The following is a 20207-nucleotide window of genomic DNA, read 5'->3' as shown; positions in this document are numbered from 1 at the left end:
GTAAGGGATAAATGGCTTATGGTCAACAAGCAAACTACAACGTTTTGCATAGATCTTGAGAGTAGTTACGAAACAAGACTGATTCAATTTCAACTGTTGTTTCAAACAAGAGCGCGTATTAAGCACGCTCATCATCCCGTATGCATGTGTTGTTTTCCTGGCTGCGGCGGTTGAAGAGAGCTTTGATGGAGTCGGTTGTCTCCAAAATAGTTGAGGTAGCGTCGGATGCTTCCGGAACAGTGTGCAAAGGGTGTAAGTCTGCCCAGCTCTTCAGCCAGCATGCTGCTGAAAATAAAGCCAGACGAAGCGACCACAGTGCGATGGCTTCATTACCACAACTCAAAACTAACGTCGACCCTCTGCGGCCGCTGTAACGAAAATAATGTGATGTGGGGTATTACGGACAAAAGGACGCATGCTTTGAAAACCGGATTCACGCACAGTACAGTAGAGTGAGGCCTTTTGTTGGGAAGTGACTGAACAATGAAAAAAAAACGTACATGTTTCCGGAGGTACCATGGTTCTTCTTCGGGGACAGATCCGCGAAACGCGATAGAAAGACGTCTATTAAGGTCGTCGAGACGTCCACCAACAGGCACGCGTTTTACTTCAGCAGGCCGGGGTGGTGGAAACATTGCCCCGTATTTTCCTTCTCTGCGGCAACGGTTTTCACAAACGGCCCTCGCTTCAGTAGGTGGTGTGGACGCAACCACAGAGTTTCGCAAAGCATCGTCAAATTTGGCTTGCGTGTACTACCTCTCTGTAGAACTGAAGCTGTCATTAAACTGTCCATACAGGAATCTGTCGATAAAGAAAAGAAGACGTCACGCAGGTTCTATTTCCCTCAACTTCAGGCACACAAAAGCCTATACTGCTTGTACTAACTGGCCTGTAAACCTTAGCGCGCCTTGTATTTTTAGCCTGAGGCGCGCTAAACCTGAAACCATGGGAAGATTGGAAATATTCGGTGAAAACCTTGCTTGTAAGATTTAACACAGTGAATATATTTAGCATACGTAAAGCTTTGGCTGCAAAAGCATGTTGGAAGACGTGGTTCTGCCATGGCTTCGGCGGGAACCCAATAAAAGCGGAAGTATGGTTCGGTTGTGTAAATGAGGCAAGGGAAGCAGCAAGGACATCGCATTATGTGAAGGGGGGGGGGGGGGGGCGAGTCACAGCTAGCAGTAGAAAATAATTAATCTGGCTGTGCTTTTCAGAGAAAAGAAAATCCTTTCTGAGTAATAGAGCTAAAGATGATGTAATTATTGAATTATGAATAGGGCCTCGCATGCCCGTACAGATGAAGTGACTGATATATGATCTGTAACATACACACGCGCGTGTCACATACATTCAAGCCGGAGCCCAGCCCGGGCCCGGGCGTACATGATCCAACCCAGCCTGGACACGGCCCGGGCCCGTGGTTCCAAGCCGGAGTTCGCCCCGGGCTCACGATACGAAGCCCGGATCAGGCCCGTGACCGGGCATTCATTACTAAGCTTAGCCAGGGCCCGCGTGTGAATGACAAGGCCCGGCCTGTAAGTTAAGAAAAAAATACAGTTTTTACTTACAGAGTGTATCGTATGTGTGTCAGCCTCACGTTCTCGGGGTCTAATCAGACGCAGTGTACAAGCTATAAGCGAGCGAAATATTTGCTTCTCCCATGGGAACATCAGTGATCTCGCTCATTGCCTGCGTTGTTATTTTTCCGCTCTTGCGCATGCATTTACCTCGATCGTACGATTTGGCCCTACCAGGTCATTTAGCCTGCGAATACACGTGCATATATATATATATATATATATACAAACCAGCGAATTCGCGAGCGCACAGCATAAAATAAACACATAAGTAGAAAGAGACGCCCCTTGCGTTAGCGCTAAGATAATATGATAGTATCGAGAGTTGTAATAGTGCAATCGCAAAAGCGGTAACAGGTAAATTGTTTGGAGAGCGGTGTTCAGTGTAATTTATTTTGTCTTACGGGAAGCAACGTTCGTTATTGTGCAAAAGAAAGAAATTATAACTTCATATGTTTTTTTTTTTCTATTTCCTTTCTTAAGGTGTACTAATAGCCATCTCTTTCGGCGTGTCACTTAAGCTTGGCACAGGATGCCTTGGACCATACCAATGCGTATGTTCGCGTGTGCACGAGGGCATGACTTAGAGCCCTTAATGAGAGGGTCCGGCCCGCTGCTTCAAGCCCGGGCCTGGTCCCCGGGTCCGTGCAGTGCTTTACAATATACAAAAGCCGATATACTTCAACTAGGCTACAGGCATTTGCAATCAGTTGAGCCACGAATTCGCACAGTCAAAGGGGTGATTTGTGCGATTTGGTGCACTTTTATATTGTCCTGATCTTCAAGCGTGAAAATCATACCGCAATTCGCCAAACTTTAGCTGGTTCTCAAAGTGCTTGTTCGGCCTCCTCCATAGGTGACACAGTGTACATAAACATTATGCGCCAATAAAAAATTTCGACAAGATGACTGCGCGCTGACACTGAAATAGTTGGTTGACTTGGTTCAGAACTCTCTCTCTCTCTCTATCTGTCTATCTATATATATATATATAGATATAGATATAGATATATATCATATCTATATATAGCTGCGTAGTCAACTGTTTCTTGACGCACCACGTTTTTGTTATTCCAGGTGTTGCTGGAAACTGGGACGATTGGTGGACTTACGAAGGCATCTCAGGTGAGTTTCCGTTTGTGATAAGCAAATGCATCACCTGACATATACGCTTTTGCAAATAATAGTAAAAAGTGAGCAAGAGCGCTCAACTTATTCAGCCCATAAGCTTCAGTTACCATGCATCTTTGTGAGGAAAGCAGGCTGAAAGATGGCGAGTGTGGTCGCGTACATGTGGGAAAGGGAAGAGGGAGGGGGGCAATTCAGGAGCCTGGCAACTACCGGAAATTCTGTTTAAGGAAAGTCGCCGCTCGAACTGGCATCGTATCGGCCTATAGCACTTGCCAGCTGCGTCGGGAAACTCATGGAACGCATGATCCTCATGCGTCTCGAATGGTACCTAGAACACCACAAGATTTACCCTGATTCTATGGCGGGATTTCGCCGAGGCCGTTCATCGATTGACAGTGTCATCGATTTAGTGTCATCTGTAGAACAGCGAAAATCTTGGAAACGATTATCAGTAGCGCTCTTTCGGGACGTGAAAGGCGCTTACGACAACGTTTCCCATCAACCCATTATAGACGCACTTTTGACAATTGAACTAGGAGGGCGAGTATATCGATGGGTCAGTAACTACTTGACACAAAGGTCCCTGTTCGTACGTACGGAAGATGGTCCGACTACCAACCACTACATATGCCGAGTTCCCCAAGGTGGGGTTCTAAGCCCTATTCTTTTCAACCTCGCGCTTCTTGGGCTGGCCGAATCCCTACCGGAAACAGTGAGTGTCTCAATCTACGCCGACGACATCTGCATCTGGTCATCAGCGGTCACTCGTCTGCAGGTTCGCGCAAGGCTGCAGAAAGCAGCAACACAGGCATCTCACTGTTTTCACACACAAGGCCTTACCATCTCAACAGAAAAATGTGCGTTAGTCGCTTTTACACGAAAACCAATGTCTCGTTATCCAGTATGCATTAATGGCCAGCCTATCTCCTACAAGAGAAATCATCGGTTTTTGGGTGTCATTGTGGACCGGGACCTCTCTTGGAGCCCTCATGTTGCCCACTTGAAGAAGAAGCTCACATCTATTGTTCATGTGATCAAGTTTATCGCCGGGAAAACATGGGGATCGTCAGTGGGCTCCATGCTACAGTTATATCGAGCACTTTTTATCGGATTGCTACGTTATAGTTCTCCTGTGCTTGCTAAAACATGCAAGTCAAATCTTCGAGAACTACAGAGCGTGCATGCACAGGCACTACGTGTTTGCCTAGGACTTCCGCGGAGCGCCTCAACAGCAGGAACCATTATAATGGCTCATGACCATCCGATCACGACTTACATTAGCATCGACACGCTTAGGGCCCATGTTCGTCATGTTTCACGCATGCAATCAAGCTCTCTTGCCTGCCTGCCAGAACGACGGCCACAGGCGTCCTTCTCCAACGAGGTCAGCATCCATCCTGCCTGTCTACCATCGGGCTTCACACCCTCAGCACGTTCAACCTCAGCTTTGTGGTGTTTAGAACAACCTCAAGTGCGTCTCACGGTTCCAGGGATAAGAAAGAAGACCGACCTGCCTACCTTGGCCCTGAAGCAAGCAGCTCTGGATTGTTTGAACACTTTCTACTTTGACCGAGTCCACATATATACGGATGGCTCTTCCACTCAGACCAGCTCCACCGGCGCAGTGGTTATACCATCACGATCAATTAGCGTCCGATACAAGATTTCTCACATGACAACATCGACCGGATCGGAGCTTGTTGCCCTCCGAGGTGCCGTTGATTACATTAACAACCAACCCTCTAATCGGTGGGCAATATTCTGCGATTCGAAGGCGGCCTTACAATGTCTTCTGTCATCTCTTCGTCGTGGGTCGTGTGAACAACTAGTGTCGGAGATACGAGAAATGCACCATCGTATGATAGCGAAAGGACACGACGTCGTGTTTCAGTGGCTGCCTGGCCATTGCGGTATCTCCGGCAACGACCTCGCTGACGAAGCTGCTAGGAAAGCACACGATGGAGCAACCCTTGTTTCTGTACCTTTATCGCGGACCTACGCAGCTCAACACCTAATCAAGGTAGCACACCGTATGACATTATAGAAGTGGCACACACCTGAATTCCCCCAAGAACGATTGCATTGCCTCGACCCCTCTATGCAACTGCGGCTGTTACCAGGGCTTCTGCGAAATGAGGAAACAATGCTGTGCCGTTTACGCTTGGGCGTCGCATTCACCAATGCATATACGTGTTTGATTGGAATGACTGATAGCGCCGACTGTAATGCCTGCGGTGCCGAGGAAACTATAGAACATCTACTGTGCTACTGCCCATCTTTTCAAAACGAAAGACATGACCTCTGCACAGCTCTCAATCAGCTAGATAGAACACCGTTCACCTTGAAGAAGATCTTGGGACCATGGCCTCGCATATCGCAGCTACAAAAGGCCATGAAAGCTCTGCTGCGATATTTGAAGGCTACTGGATTGAGTCAGCGTCTGTGATCCGGACTGAGTGGCCGAACGATATACCCAGTAGACTTTCTCTTCTTCTTTCAATCTTTCCGTCCCCTTTTCCCTTTCCCCAGTGTAGGGTAGCCAACCGGGCTCAGTCCTGGTTAACCTCCCTACCTTTCCTTTATCATTTGCTCTCTCTCTCTGTTTAAGCCGCTATCACACTCCTTACCTCGACTCTCCAATCTTACGATGTCACGTGCGATGCCACTGATCAGCCGCTTATTGTCTGAAAGTCACTGACCGAATTCGCAAAACATTTTGTTCGTGGGCGTTCGCCATTGCCGCAGCCTCCGTTTAGTAATCTGTCCAGCAACGCAATTTCCTTACATCTGCTTTTACAAACAAGGAACGCTTTCTTCTGAATTCCGGACCCGTATTTTGCCCGTGACACCTCTGCAACAGCAGGAACCATTATAATGGTTCCTGCTGTTGAGGCGCTCCGCGCCAGGACAACTTTCTTTTTCTCAAGCATTTCTTGCGAAAGCTCGTTCGAGGTACTCCACGAACACAAAGGATGACAGACTGGATAAGCGGCTTGCCTGTCTCGCAATGCACATGGCGTGGCCAACTAAAGTCACGGCGCCGCGCAGCCGCCCAGTTTTCGACGCTCCTCTTCTTCACCGTCCGCCTCCTGTCCTTGCGGCTTTGAAACAAGTTCTGTTCTCTTTCTTTCTCTGCTAGTGCGCGCCGCCTTACGGACAGGGCGACCAGAAACAAGTACCTTGCACCCCTTTCACGCGAGAAAGAACGTTGGCCGTCAATCATTCGGACCGTGCCGAGATCGCGAAGACAGGTGGCGATCGTGTGCGACGCACGTCATCGAAGATGCGTTAACTCGTCCTCACCCCTCCCCCCCCTCAAAAAAAAAAAACAGACAATTTGTGATATGCCTACTGCTGCGTTGAGAGCTTGCGGCGTTGCGAGAGGGCTCAGAAGCTGTGTTGCGCGTCTGTTGCTAAGGTTAGTAATAAGTCCCAACGCAACCTAAGCTCCACTAAGTTTGAACAGGCGGGACATAAGTTGGATTGCCTCATCAGGCGAGTCGACGCTTCTGTCTCTACTACTCTCGTGTTCAAAAAGCTTTTCGTCGGTAAGTGCTGCCGCCCTCGCATATTATACGTCCCACATCACGATTTACTGACGTCTGCTCTTACGAACAGTTGCGTAAGAACTAGTTTGTGAGTACGGGCCTTGGTTATCACCGGTTAAATCGCCTAGTTTAGCAACACACACACACACACACACACACACACACACACACACACACACACACACACACACACACACACACACACACACACACACACACACACACACACACACACACACACACACACACACGCGCGCGCGCGCGCGCGCGCACAGATAACTGCGGTTCTTGTGAAAGTTTTAGGCTTTATACTTGTAGGCTCGTTTACGCATGAAGTATTTACGGTCTTATATGCAGGCCGATGTTTCGAAAAGTTGACCTACTCATTCCGCCAGCATAGCGACTCGCTTTGGGTCACGCTTGTTAAGACTCTACAGAACGGTGGAGCCAACGAGCCAGGAGGGCACCGAGTCGTGGAGGGGGGAGGGTCGGGTGACTGCTGCCCTCGCTCTCGACGATGAGGAGATGCGGCGTTGGTTGCCGGAAGCTTTTCGCCTGCAAATTAAAGGGTTCGCGGTTCTTTCATCCGACCAAGCGGGACGACGATGCGCCTGCAGCTCAGCGGTGCACTGTATCCCAGGGGAGCGGAAGTCACTGGTATGCTACGGCGTTCAGAGAGTGGATCGGATTCAGCACAAGACGAATGTACGCAACAGCAAACGACCTCGGTGCGGCGGTCATGCCTACAATCAACGCTTCTGGTGTCTACACTCTTCTGGTTCTACGTGCCTTAGCGATGAATTCGCTGAGCACTCCGAGGCAACGTAGCAACCAACCCGCTTCTCTTTGTGAACGGCGCTTTTTCTCCACTATAGCTACCCGCTGCGGTAGTTTATATAGCGGTTATGGCGTTGCGCTGTTCAGCTCGAGGTTGCGGGTTCGAACGCTGCGTTCCACCCCGGCGCGGTGGCCGCGTTTCGATGGGGGCGAAATGCACAAACGCTCGTGTACTTAGATTTAGGTGCACGTTAAAGAACCCCAGGCGTAGTCAATATACATGCGGAGTCCTTCAACTACGGCGTGCACTACATAATCAGATCGAGGTTTGGGCAACGTGAAAACCCATAATTTAATTAGCTGTAAGTTTAACAAATACCTGCACGCGCTGATGGTCAGTCAGCATAGAGCAGCAGTGACTACATGGACAAGAAAAATATCGGTCCAAATATTGCTTGTTATTCCGTACAGTAGCGCTCACAGCAGACGTCACGGTGAAGCGCCGTGCCTGTCATCCCAAAGTTCAAGCGTGTCACGCAGTTCCCACTCGCCCCCCTCCCCCTATCCTCTCCTTTCGCTTCGCTCTTACGTTTTGCTTTTTGCCAGCGGCTATAAAAGATGTACGGTGGTTTTACAAGTGCCAGACAGGTGAAGTGCTCAGCAGACTTGCGACGATGCAATGCCAATTGAGTCGCGCACGAATTGGACCAAGCAACCGGAGGCTTCAAGTAAGAATCTTGTCCTGGCACTTCCAGCATACAGACAGAACAGCTCGCAAAGGCAAGACAAATAAAGAAAGAAAGCAAGACATGGGCGAACGGGAGATCCGTTCACGTCGCGGAACGGCAGCGCGATCGCACAGACCATGCAGCGCAAGCACGGCGTGTGAAACAAATATCGTTGTGAATGCCGAACGACGGCGTCACATGATCGTGATTTGGATACATACGTGGACCCACCTCTCTTTCCGCTCCAAGCGGCAGACAAATGAAGTCGCGCCGGTGCGTGATGACGCAGTGGGAAAGCAGGCGTGCACAAACATGCATGTCAACAAGTGTGTACTCGCAAGGCGCCTGGCGAAAGCAGAACGAACGCGAGCCTGACAAGCGGCAGGAAGGCGAGCGGTAGATTCGCTCGCACATCGACGCGGTAACGCTATAGAATGAGGCAGGGCGGCAAAAGGTTGCGGGCAGACACCGCATGAGCAGGAACAGCGACTATCGCGCTGGGAACTCGCCTCCTAGCGGTGGCGTGAAGTCTGCTGAACACCAACAAGGCGACGCCTGCGCCGCGAATGTAGCCGAAGAGCGTCTAGCGACGATCGTTGTGAGAACAGGCGCGACGCTTAAAGATGAAACCCAGAAACGAAAGGTCGACGTAGACGCATGGCCACTGCTGCACGTGCAATGAAGCTCGCGTCCTCAGTGGCACCCACCAGACTCGACACTGCGATGTTCCTCGGTTGCCAGAACAAGGAGAGATAACGCTGGAGCGTGCGGTGGGGTGATGGTGCTCAAGACCGAAGACACTATCTTAACGCCATCGTCTCACGTTTGTGTACTCCGGACGAGTGATCATCCATTAGGCATTTTTCTGCACCGATGTCTTTTTTGCTATTGTTTTTGTTTTTGTTTTGTTTCGTTTTTTGAGAACAGACGTTCTTGGATTCCGTACTGGAAAAAACGTAAGGAGAAATCAAATTCCCTTTCTAATGTTCAGAGAGAGAACCTGTAAAGGTTCACACACACACACACACACACACGCACACACACACACCACGTATATATACATATATACATGCAACTACACATATAAATCCATGTATTTATACAAATTTGTATGTACACAAACGTTAGTGAACAGGAGGAAAGCGGTACGGATGGCAAACTGTAATCGCCCATATGTTAATTGCGATTAAATGGAGGTAATGGGGGTTGGGCGGGTCAAGTAAGCGTAGAGCAGGTAACCAGCGTTCTTTTAATATAGTTACGAAATTACTGCCAAAGGAACGGCAATGCAGCTGAGTACCGCATAAAATTAGGAGGTGTGATGAACTTAGGAAATTTGCAGGCACAGGACCGAGTTATCTGACGCGAGACACGGGTGGTCGGATATCGCTGGAAAAGGCGTTCTTGCTGCACCGTGCGTAAATCAGGCTGATGATAATACACGAAACATCTACGTGGGCATAGCAACGAATACGCAGAGTGCCTCCATACGGACTTCGCCGATCTAGGGAGCTCCTGAGAGCACAATGACAGTACTTTAGCCGACGAGCGCCTATCAGTGCAAAACATGATCGCACAGCATTCTCAACTGCGAAAACACATGTAGCACATAAAGCACTAAACCGGCCCAGTGTAGCCTCAAGTGCGCCAGCTAAGCTTGCGTTATGGAAGCGCAGGTGGCCCGCATGAATTGCAGTATGTATCCATTATTTATCTTTTTCCACGGCACACTTAGATTTGTTGACTCCCCCGTAACCCTTGCATATTTTTATAGGTACATTGCCGAAGAAAGGATGGCGAGTGCGCTTCTTACCGATGTATCCAATTTAATTTGAAGGGATTAATCATTCAGAAGAATATCCGTCAACGCTGTCGAACAATGACACTGACATGTCTATCGTGCTAAAGTCACCTTTCATTTCTGGCACATTCTCACGTATATTACAAGCCACGTTTGCGTGATCGTAGCAAGCTACCAACGCTTCAGTGAACAACCGCTTGTTTAAGAAGTTACTGTTGAAATAGCTTAAACAAGCACGAATTGCCAAAATCCCCGGAGAAAGTATATATATATATATATATATATATATATATATATATATATATATATTAGGTCCCATAGGAGACCATCGTTCACAATGTTTATAAGTTAGACACCGAAATGTCAAGTTGCTTATGCTGATTTTTGTTTGCGTTTCGGCGTGTAATATATTTATTTGCTTCACTGCGGCCGATTCGCAGCGCTAAGGCTAAAGGAATAGCATTATGACAAATTCAGCGTCTCATGTACCGTGTGAAGATGGCAGCAGGTCATGTATGGCATGCCGTGAACACGGTAAAAAGCTTGCCGCCTTCACGCTTCAAAGGCCAACCGTCTCACGATCTCTGAGCGATGCAAGAGGCGTTGGCACGAGTTCCAACACGTTATTGTCTCTCACTGAAAAGCGAGACAATCGGTAAAGCGTAAACAAACAAAATAATGAATTGGCAGACTTCAGCGATTCTTTCGGCTTTGAACTCATTTAATGTGACGAAAGAAGGCTCGATCGCCATGGACAAAGCTGTCTTCTCAAGAACAACTCCCTTCCGATGCACACAACTATTATAACGCAACGTCGCCTTTGTCCGCTGCAGGTACCGCCTGATCGAGCCTCCGAAATGCACGCACAAGCGCCGTACCGATCTCAGAGTCTGCGTGGCGCACTGAACCCCGCACAAATTTCCAAGCTCCAAAGCTGCGCGAATCGACCATCAGTCGTCGAGGCTGCATGTCTACGACTACCACAGTCCCCCACAGCATTAATTCTCGCTCAGTCAACACGCATTTTCTATAAGCGTTCACACGTGATTCAAGGACCTTGTTGAACGCGTTTACATCTTTATTAGGGGAAGGGGGAAGGAGGGGGAGACAAATCACGCGTAGGAGACATATCAAGTCTTGTTAGGGAATATTAACTAGGCTCTTGAACAGGTGGTGCAGTAACCATGTGAATAAAAATGTACTACCTGGTCAAACGCCAAGCAGGAGCCGGCGCCGTATTTGTCCGTCAACATTTCCTTCTATCCCCCCCATGTCAATAAAGAAAAATACATAGCTAAACATACACGCCTTTCTTTTTAGCAAGGCCGTTACATTTTAATTGATTTGTATGTCATTCACAATCGAGCATCAGTAAGAAACGCGGCGTTGCGCGCCGGCATTGATGCTGCTGATATCAGGTTCTGTCACGAGCAATCGATTTCCCCAAATCTGGTTGACCGGAAAGCTTGTCTCTTTTTCATAATTTCATCTGAAGTGGCTTGCATATGGCGTGGCTTTACGCAGATAGGTCAATAGAAATACCATGCCAGACTTCATGTTCGTTTTTATGACAGCGGTTCTTGTCTCTAGTGCATCACCATCCCCTCTAGGGCCTGTGCACCTCATTGAGCTCTCTTCCTAACTTTTTGGAATTGAAAGAACACTTCTCTTGAAACGGCGCTTACACTGCTTCACTATAATGCTTTAAACCAATAGCGTAGTCAAGAGCTGTCATCAGCCAATTAATAACAATAAAAATAAGTGATCGTGCGAACGCACTTTGCCTCAGCTCAGTCTGGAAAACGGTCACGTGCCTTAGAGCCTGCTTCGTAGCTTCCACTGACTGTTTCGGCTTTTTCGAAATCTTCGGAAATAGCGGATTCAGAGTGAACGCACGCTATCAACGTCCCCTGCTTACTACATAAAAATTCAAGCCGAGTTCAGTTTCGGAGAGCGCGTCAATGTTGCTGCCACTATCTCTCCAACGCGCCAAACCTGCTTGCGTCACTTATTTCTAAAGCTCCGCATCGTGAAACGAAGAGCAGTCGAGAGATCGCAATGTGTGTGTCTCGTTCGTGTGGCAAGGGGCAGCCGGCCGCTCCACGCGGTCACTCATCGACAAGAGAAACGCTCCGCTCCGTCGGCCGCGAGCGGCGGGGACGTCGTGGAGCGCATGAAAAATGCACGCGCTCCGAGGTGGGGGAAAGAAGGACCCCCTCGCCCGCCCGAGGACCAGAGCACAGCGCCCATAATCCGATAATGGGGGCGGCCCGCTGCTGCTCCGAAATGAAAAAAATGGGCGGACCCAAATTGCAGGCCGCCGCCACGTTGATTAAGCGCCGCCGGTCGCCCCGCACGCCACGAGAGAAAACCCCCACGGCTTCTTCCTGACCCCCCCCCCCTCACCCTGCCCCCCTAGCGAGCGAGGGAGCGAACGACTTCGGCGTGCGCGAGGATCTTGTGCCCCCCGCCCCCACTGCCTCCGATCCTCGCGACGACGTCTCCATCGTAGGGGCCGAGGAGGGGGAGGGGACTCCCGGAGCCGACCGCGCGGACGCCACGTGATATAGCTGGCAGAGTGAGTATAGACTTCGCCTTGCGTCACGGGGTTCTGAAAACTCGGCAGGCGGCCTTTGACCCGCTTCTGCTGCAAACGACATCGAAATCGGCGATAATAGAGGCGTCCATCGTTCGTGCAAACTTGGCGACGTCCCGCTTCAACCGCGGATGATCTCAAACGCAGCGGGGCCAGTCAAGCGTCGAGCGAATTTGCAGACCGGCACTTCTGTATGCTTCTTCGGAGGTATCGAAGAGCAGGAATTCGCCGACAGCGCGTAAACAGACAGTACGTCCTGGACTCTCTAGATCTCAAAATTCATGTTTTTGAAATGGTTATACAGGTGTACGAAAAAAGGCAAACAATCAACCGTATAGACTCACGAGCTCGTTCACGCAAGCGCCGTTTATTGCCTCTAGCTTGGGGTGAAGCTGACCTCAATAACTAGCTGAAAGCCGCGGCCTTCTTTTGTACTGGACGCACCTTTCGTGTTCAGGGTTCGAATCCCACGTACTCCCTTTTCTTGCATATGTCCCGACGTCCGAAGATTACGAGACACACCGAGTCCACGCACACCTTCCGTGGTGGCCCTGATGTGTCGTCTAGCTACATGTGAAGCTCAGCTATAGGACTTGATTTGTCGGTAACAGCACACTAGCAGTTCAGTCCAATGGAGGCAATATGCAAATGCAGCTGTAATGAGATTTCAGTAACAAAACCAAGCCCCAGGCGGTTCATATTAGATGCTCAGGCGCCGTAGGCACGGCTTTGAATTAATAAGCAATTAGAGCCGTAGTCGTTCATGTATCCAAATATAGCTTCGTGCTAGAAGTGCCTATAAGGAAAGACTAAAAGAGGCGCCATCTTGGAGAGGAGAGGGAAGCCCTCTGGGCATTTGCATCACGCGCTCTTACATAGCAGCATTCGTTCTTTACTTGGACTAACTACGCTTGCACTGAAGTGACGCCGTCCATACGATTACAATTTCGATGTACGGGTTAGCGGTTAGCGTTAACAGTGGTGAAATAACCGCCGTTAAGCTTAGCCGCAGTCAAGACCGGTAGTGTAACAAACGTATTAATGACCATCGCCTTCGCGGTATACACATATTAAACTGATAAGATTAGTGGCAGCCACCAGCGAATATATATGGTGGTTCAGAAGAGGAAAGAAGATGCTATCTTGTGCTACCCGTAAGGGAGCACGGATCAGCATAGAATGACACTTTCACTCCCTTTGTCGAAATGACACGCTTTGGCAGCACCCTTTGGCGACATCCTTTTACGAATGACCATCGGCACACATCTTTTAACACATGCAATCTCCGTCTCAACACCGGCGAGTGAAGCCCTCATACCTTAAACAGGGCAGCGCTTGGCCGCATAAGATCCAATGCGCATAATTGGCAGTGTCAACATAACTGCAATCATCACCGTCGTTGGCGATGCGGCGCACTTTTCTTTTGTTTATTCACCTTTCGAAGAGGATCATCGAACTTCTCTACGTAAACTGAAAAAGTGGAATGTGCCCTCAGATAGCACTGAAAAAGTGGTGTTCCCTCGTGATTCAGAGGATGTGGCGACGTCTGTGCTGTCACATTTAAGATGAAGAGCCGCGAAAAGAGCCATCCTCCTCTCCACCCTCCCGACTGGTGCCGGCAGTGCTATAGTAGTTAGCCCGATATCGGCGATGATTGGTAAAAAAAATGTACCCCTTTGATACGATTATTACAAAACGGTATCATCCTTGTGGCTCTGGCTCTGCTTTGAAGATGAACATCCCTAAGTTTTGAGATGCCACTGGCTTTCTTGGTTAGTGGTTCGCAGAAGGACGGCTCACGCATGCCGATTACACGCTCGGCGATGTTATACTGCAGCCCGTGTTCTTCAACAATGCAACAAGCTGACAAGACAGCGTCGTGATCACCACAGGCAGTGCGTTAGGAGACGGCAACGCACTCGTGGTGCTGGTCATCTTTTGAAACCCATGTCGATGGAGGCACGAAAGTCGATTCCGCACGATGAGTGAAGAACTGAAATCAAAACGCTCTCGAGCTCGCAGCAATGTGCCCGGACGTGTAATTTGAGCCATATGTAGGCCCACATGATGGTGACAATAGTTCCTCGTAATTGCACGCTCCCGAAACATTGCGCGTTGATAGCGAAAATGAGGAGACGTCGCCTGATCGAGGAAAGGACACGATATAGTTGCGTCACTTCTGCCGGCAACGGCACTTTGACTGCGTTTCGACCATACAGCTTCCTGTCGCATGAGCCTATCTCACTTGTATTTATGAAAAAAAAAGAAACTCTGCCCTGACACGTACACGCTTAAAGGATCAGTGAACGCGACAAACACAAGCTGAATGAACCGAGTGCTTGAAAAAAAAAAAAAAAAACATAAGCTAGAAATGCTGACCAGGCTTCGTAGCGCCACATCATCGAGAACCCGTAGTCACGAAGATTTTCGAACATTGCGATCTTGTCAACTCGGTACAAAAAAAAAATAAGAATATCGCAGTTTCGTTAATTTTGTGAAACAGTGACATGATAGCTGACCCAATATTATGCGTACGGAATTTTGTACTGTATCATAAGGCACCGGTTTGAGTAAACATCAAGCGGGTGCGCGCGAGCAATCTCTTTTCGAGAAGAAGGCTTTAGTCGGCAACGCCTCAAGTCCGAGTGTGTTTCGATTGTTTACGTTGCGCTCTCCGGTGGTTGAGAACAGGAGAGGCTCGGTACGTCTTACTTCCGCCTCTTTTGTGCCCTGCCGTTCGTTTCTTCCACGAGCTTCGTTTATACTCTTTCACTTCGACGCTGATAAGCCGCAAAGTGCGACGCCGACCACTCATTTTAATGATCGCTCAAGAGGCCACGCACAGTAATGTTCACACGCCGTATATTTTGTTGCAGCGTCGGTGAAGTGGGTCAGAGAATTGGAAATTTATGGGTCTGGACTTCTAGAACTTGTGCGGCACTGTAACTTTCTTTTTTTTTTATCATCCTCTGGCAAAACACTTCGGGATTATAGCGACATACACCGGCGGCATTGGCGGATATCAAATTAACTAGAGGAGTAAGACCATAACAGCTATGTTGCTGTAGAAAACAGAGAGAGAGAGAGAGAGGGAGAGAGAGAAAAGCGGGAACAATCATAATGATGCTGAAGAGAAAAAAGTTAAAGTAGGCTCTGCCTCGCACAGAAATTAAGAAGTTGCTTTTGAGCTAGCTTTAAACGATTTCCGGTCGATTTTCTTTGCTACACTACCACAACATGAGGAACGATCCCTAAACTATTAGAGTACTCCGTGGAATAATAGCACCTCTGCCCCGCCACGGTTTGTGGTGGCTGGCATCTGAACTCCAGCTTTGAACGAATGCGTTTACACTGGCACTGAATCAGAGCCACGGCAGTACGCGAGTGACACCCTGCACTTTTCGCTGGCCAAAGAGATGGCCGTTTCAACGAAGAGCTCTCGTTTGGTGCTTCTTTATCGTTTTGAGTGGTGTGCTTGCATCTATTACCTGTCTATGCATGTAATTATTTTTGTCATTTCCCTCGACTTTTCTCTTCGATCTTTACACCTGTTATGCGTGTGTTCTGTTGTGTCAACTTTTTCTTTATTAGCGCCAGTTTGCCCTACGGCATAAAGTAAATAAGTAGACGAACGTCTGTTTTCTGGATGAAGTACAGCAGCGGCCGGTCCAGAGGTCCATGCGTCCAGCGCATTTGGTCAGTCGACCTGAGTGGTAGCCAAAGCCGCGCAGGTGGCGGGCCAGGACAGGTCACCAGGAGGCAATCAAGCGTTGCCTCTGTGGCTTGGGCAGTGCAGAAGGGGCAGACCAGTAAGGGAGGCTCTACACCGGACGTCAAAGTAGCCCGGATGGCAGGAGTCAAGGCGGCAACCAGGCGGATATCCTCCTGAGCGCAACCTCCTCTCTGCGAGTTGAGCCGCCGGGAAGGTCCGATCCACGCTGAGGGATGAGTGCACGCGTGGAGCGCCGGAGTGATTCCTTGTGCAGGACCAAGCTGCCCGTTGGGGACAGACGAAGTATAATGCAGCGGGTTTTTTGGACTTTCGCTGGATGGCAGGCGGCATCTGCGTCCATTTTGGCAGGTGCAGACCGACGGGTCTACAGTACCCGGACAGGAAATGTGCACGAGTCGATAAGGAGATGCAGGTCTGAGGCTATACCTAGGAAGCCGGTCATTTTTCGTAGCGCTCGATCAGCCTCCGTGGAGTATGTGTGTCTAAGCAAATTATTAGACGACATGCAATGGAGCTTAGGTATCATGGCTGATTAACCATGCCGTATAGCTGCCAGCTCCACCAGTTCGAATGGAAACGTTGCCTCTGTAATATAGGAGCATGCTTGTTGCTCGTCAGGTAGCATGGGGCATACGAAGCTGGTGCGCAAGACGCAGCCATCGATAGCTGCGTCTACATATACCTCTAGTGAGTCAACGGTGACTGTGAGGGTAGGCTCATGTGCCACCTGATGGTTATATTGACACAGGCGAGTCAGCGGTCGGTTGTCGCTGGCCTGTGCCTTAAGCCAAGGCGGAATTTCTAGCAAGGATGTGACAGGCTGTGGCAGTGCTGGATTGTTGTAGTGGACCAAAGAATGCCGCAGCTGCTATAGCTTAACTCTTTAAGCGGCAAGAAATTTGACGCTGGTGAACGATATCATCGACCGTGTTTAACGGCGCTTCCGCCTGGAGGGTCGGGATACGGGTTAGCCGACGAAGGCATGTGATCGCCGGCATGGCCTCTCGATTCGCGGTTTAAAGCAGGTTTCAATCTGTCAATGTGAGGCGTTACAACTGAGCTTGATAGACAAGCCGAGGTTGCGGGATCGACCGCACCAAAATACTGGCCATTCCAGAACAAGCAGCCCCGGCCTTACGAGAAATGCGGCGGATAACATGCAGAGTATTAGCGCTCTTCCGACGTGCGGAGAGAACCCATGCAGACGCAGAGCCAGATGCATCCAGTTCGACTCCGAGCACATGAGTCACTGATACCGTGGTGAGGGCTTGACCATTTAGGCTCAAACGAATGGGTGTCTACAGGAGGCGACGGCGACCTCGTGTATTGGGGATGGACATGATTGCAGTCTTTATGGCAGAAAGTGTCAGTCATATGCGGTAGCACCAGTCTGAGGTCTTCTTCAGGGCAGTCTGGAAGACCAACACGCTGGCACTGCAGGTTCGCGTGTAGTGTCCACATGTAGTGTCCACACTGTCACGTCGTCCGCGTACAGAAGGAAGAAGGTATCTGGAATACTGGCGAGATGCCAGGCGAGGGGCAACATGGGCAATGTTAAACAGTATCGGAGCCAGCACCGGGCCCTGCGATACACCCCTCTTCGAAGCAAAACATCCGGTTGTTTCCTTGCCGACCCGAATACAGAAGGCGCTGTGTTCTAAGACGGACGTCACAAAGTCGCAGACGCCTGGCGGAAGTTGGAGCCATTGTATTATGCCAATGATCGTCGAGTGGCTAACGTAGTCGTAGGCTTTATGAACATCCATTGTGAGGAGGCGTTCGAACGCTGCTTGTTCTTCCTCCCGCAAGTACCATGGACATCAAATGATCTAGGTCATCTTCCGTGCCCAAGTGCGGTCGAAAGCCATTCTGGGCCGGATGGTACCAGGCGTGCTCTTCCAATCACCAGGAGATGCGAGATGCCAACATGCGTTCAAGAAGGTTGCGCAACGTACACGTTAGTGCGACAGGCCGAAGGTTAGACAGCTTGTCCGAGGGCTTTCCTGGCTTCAGTATTGGCACAACTCGGCATGTTTCCATGAATCAGGCAGCTCTCCGGTCATTCAAATCGCCTTAAGTAAGTCAAGCAGCCACTGCAGTGCAGGGCCAGCGATGTTCTTGAACACGTCGTAAGAGATCCCATCGGGCCCTGACGCCTTGCGTACTTTTGCCTGGTCAATGGCTGCCTGAAGGTCCGCCATTGTAAAAAGCGCTTGCATGCCTTCGATGTCTGACTGACTGGGAGTCGCGCCAATCGCCGGATGAATGTTATAAGGACAATTGAATTGTGACGGGGCCTGATCGCACGCTGGGAAAAAAAGCACTGGATACTTCTGGTAGGAAATAGTTCGGCGTACAGCCAGAAGACAGACATGCACTGGCTGCTGGGTCCGGCATGCGACCACCTAATTCGATGCTCCGGAACGTTCGCCAGATCGAGGCAGATAAAGAAGATGGGCCAAGCGAGAGCACCAGTCTATCCACCGTTCCCTGGAAAGGCGCTTCTCGCAGCGACGGGCTGACTCGGCAAGTCTATTTAGGTTCGCACGAAGCTCAGCAGCGGCCGGTTTCGGGTTTAAGGCTATAGTTCTGCACGACGACGTGTTGCCCAAAGACGCAAAAAAAATGTAAATCGGGTGGTGATCATGTCACCTTTTTCATGGGTTGATATTTTATTATTTTTCCGCTTCTTAGCTAAGAACGGCTTTAGCTGTCAAGCTTCTCACGATTCTCAGTTAACAAAAATTTACCGAAGTTAACAATTAACAGTTAACTACGCAGGAATGCTTCGTTACCCGCGCTTTAAGTTTGGACCCACATTACAGTCATGTAGAAGTAAACTGACGTGCTCACCAGCGATCACGGCTCGGACAACTGTAATTCTACTCCACACTGTGTAAACTGTAAATGTCATGATGCAACTTATTCTCGATCTTCGCTTCCCTGGAAAAAGTAAAAGAAATATTAACTCTCACAGAAGAAATTAAGAACACCCTTCCCAGCCTCGTGTGCCTCCACACCACCTCTTTCGACAAAAGAAAATCGCGAAAATGGCCTTCGCGTACAGCAAGAGAACCACGGTGCTCACGCTATTCGTGCAGTTCGCGTTTATGCCCCCCCCCCCCCCCCCCCCAAAAAAAAATAACAGTGCTTTTGCCCAATAAGCTAAAGAAACATGGCAACATGTAGGTAGGCGGCGACTACGACGCCACAAGCAAAAAACGAGACACCCGCCCTGGCTGTTTTCCGGGCAAAAGTGAGTGAATCAAAAGCAAACAACGGCACACATCTGCGTACAACAAAATCACGGCGAGGCCGAAAAGTTGCCGCCAGCGTGCCTCGGCGGAATATCTTGAGTCGGCAGCAAATACGGCGAGGCGGCGGCCGTGCTACACCGACGACGCGCGAGCCTGTCGCCCATAAAAATGCACGGGCAGCAAGAAGCGTGAGAGACATGTACACGGCCCGATTCGATACCAGCAGTCTGGTAGAGAGATATGGGATATAGGAAAAAGGGGGGTGGGGTAAAAGAGGGGAGGGCGGGAGGAAGTCGTGCGGACGCACGCACAACGCGACAAGACGGTTCGCGCGCGCTGAGCGACAGCGGCGACGACGCATGGCTCGCGAAGCGGGACACGCCGCGTGGTGCCGAAGCTCGCTCGCTGGCTCGGGGGCCCAGCTGACGCTCTTCGGCGCTCTCGCTCGACCGGCGGCGCGCCCGAGTCCTTCGAAATTGGAAGGGACGACGCCAGCCGCTGCCGCCTCAATATCGGCGCTGCCACTGCTGCTGCTGCTTTGCGCGCACTCGCAATATCACCCGCGCGAGCTCGCGAGCGCCGAAGCTGCGCGCGCGCTGTGTGCACCGGTTGCGCGCACCCGAGTCGCGGACCGCGCTAACCCTCCTTCCTTGTTTTCCCCTCGCCCCCGTCCCCCCACTCCCCACGTCCCCCCTCGTGGGAACCGGCCGCGGCCCGGCGCCTGGTGATTTCCCGGCGGAGAGAGGCGTTAATGAGCGCGCCCCCGCCGAGCTGCTGCTGGCTCTCCGCGAGCACTGATTGCCGCATGCATGCCGCTCGCCCCTCAGTTAATTTCTCCGCCCGCGCCTTTTCGCTCCTTAATCTCCGGCCACGTGGAATCAACGAAGCTTCTGTCACCGCGATTCCCGACAAGGCGCTGGGCGTCTCGAACCGCGTGGGCGTCTGCGTATAATCGCCCCGTTGTAAGGAAGACAGCGCATTGTCGTCGTCGCTGTACCCATGTTTTGCGAGACACGGTGAATCCCCGCGCGTTTTGCCTCATGTTGAGGCTCCAGG

The 20207-nt window shown here is 50.3% G+C and overlaps 1 protein-coding gene across 2 annotated transcripts in view; it reads left to right on the top strand.

The window, feature by feature from the left end:
* LOC126536939 (carbonic anhydrase-related protein 10-like) overlaps window positions 1–20207 on the top strand; it is a 122328-nt gene that overhangs the window by 58965 nt on the left and 43156 nt on the right. For both annotated transcript variants that reach the window (XM_050184010.3, XM_050184009.3), the window contains exon 2: window positions 2658–2705. In XM_050184010.3, the coding sequence (XP_050039967.1) occupies window positions 2658–2705 (48 nt within the window). The remainder of the gene's footprint in view (window positions 1–2657; window positions 2706–20207) is intronic.

The sequence above is a fragment of the Dermacentor andersoni genome, chromosome 4 (assembly GCF_023375885.2).
Source record: "Dermacentor andersoni chromosome 4, qqDerAnde1_hic_scaffold, whole genome shotgun sequence".
In the NCBI taxonomy this organism is placed as follows: domain Eukaryota; kingdom Metazoa; phylum Arthropoda; class Arachnida; order Ixodida; family Ixodidae; genus Dermacentor; species Dermacentor andersoni.
Note: the sequence above shows the minus strand (reverse complement) of the source record. Positions and strands in the feature narration are given on the sequence as shown.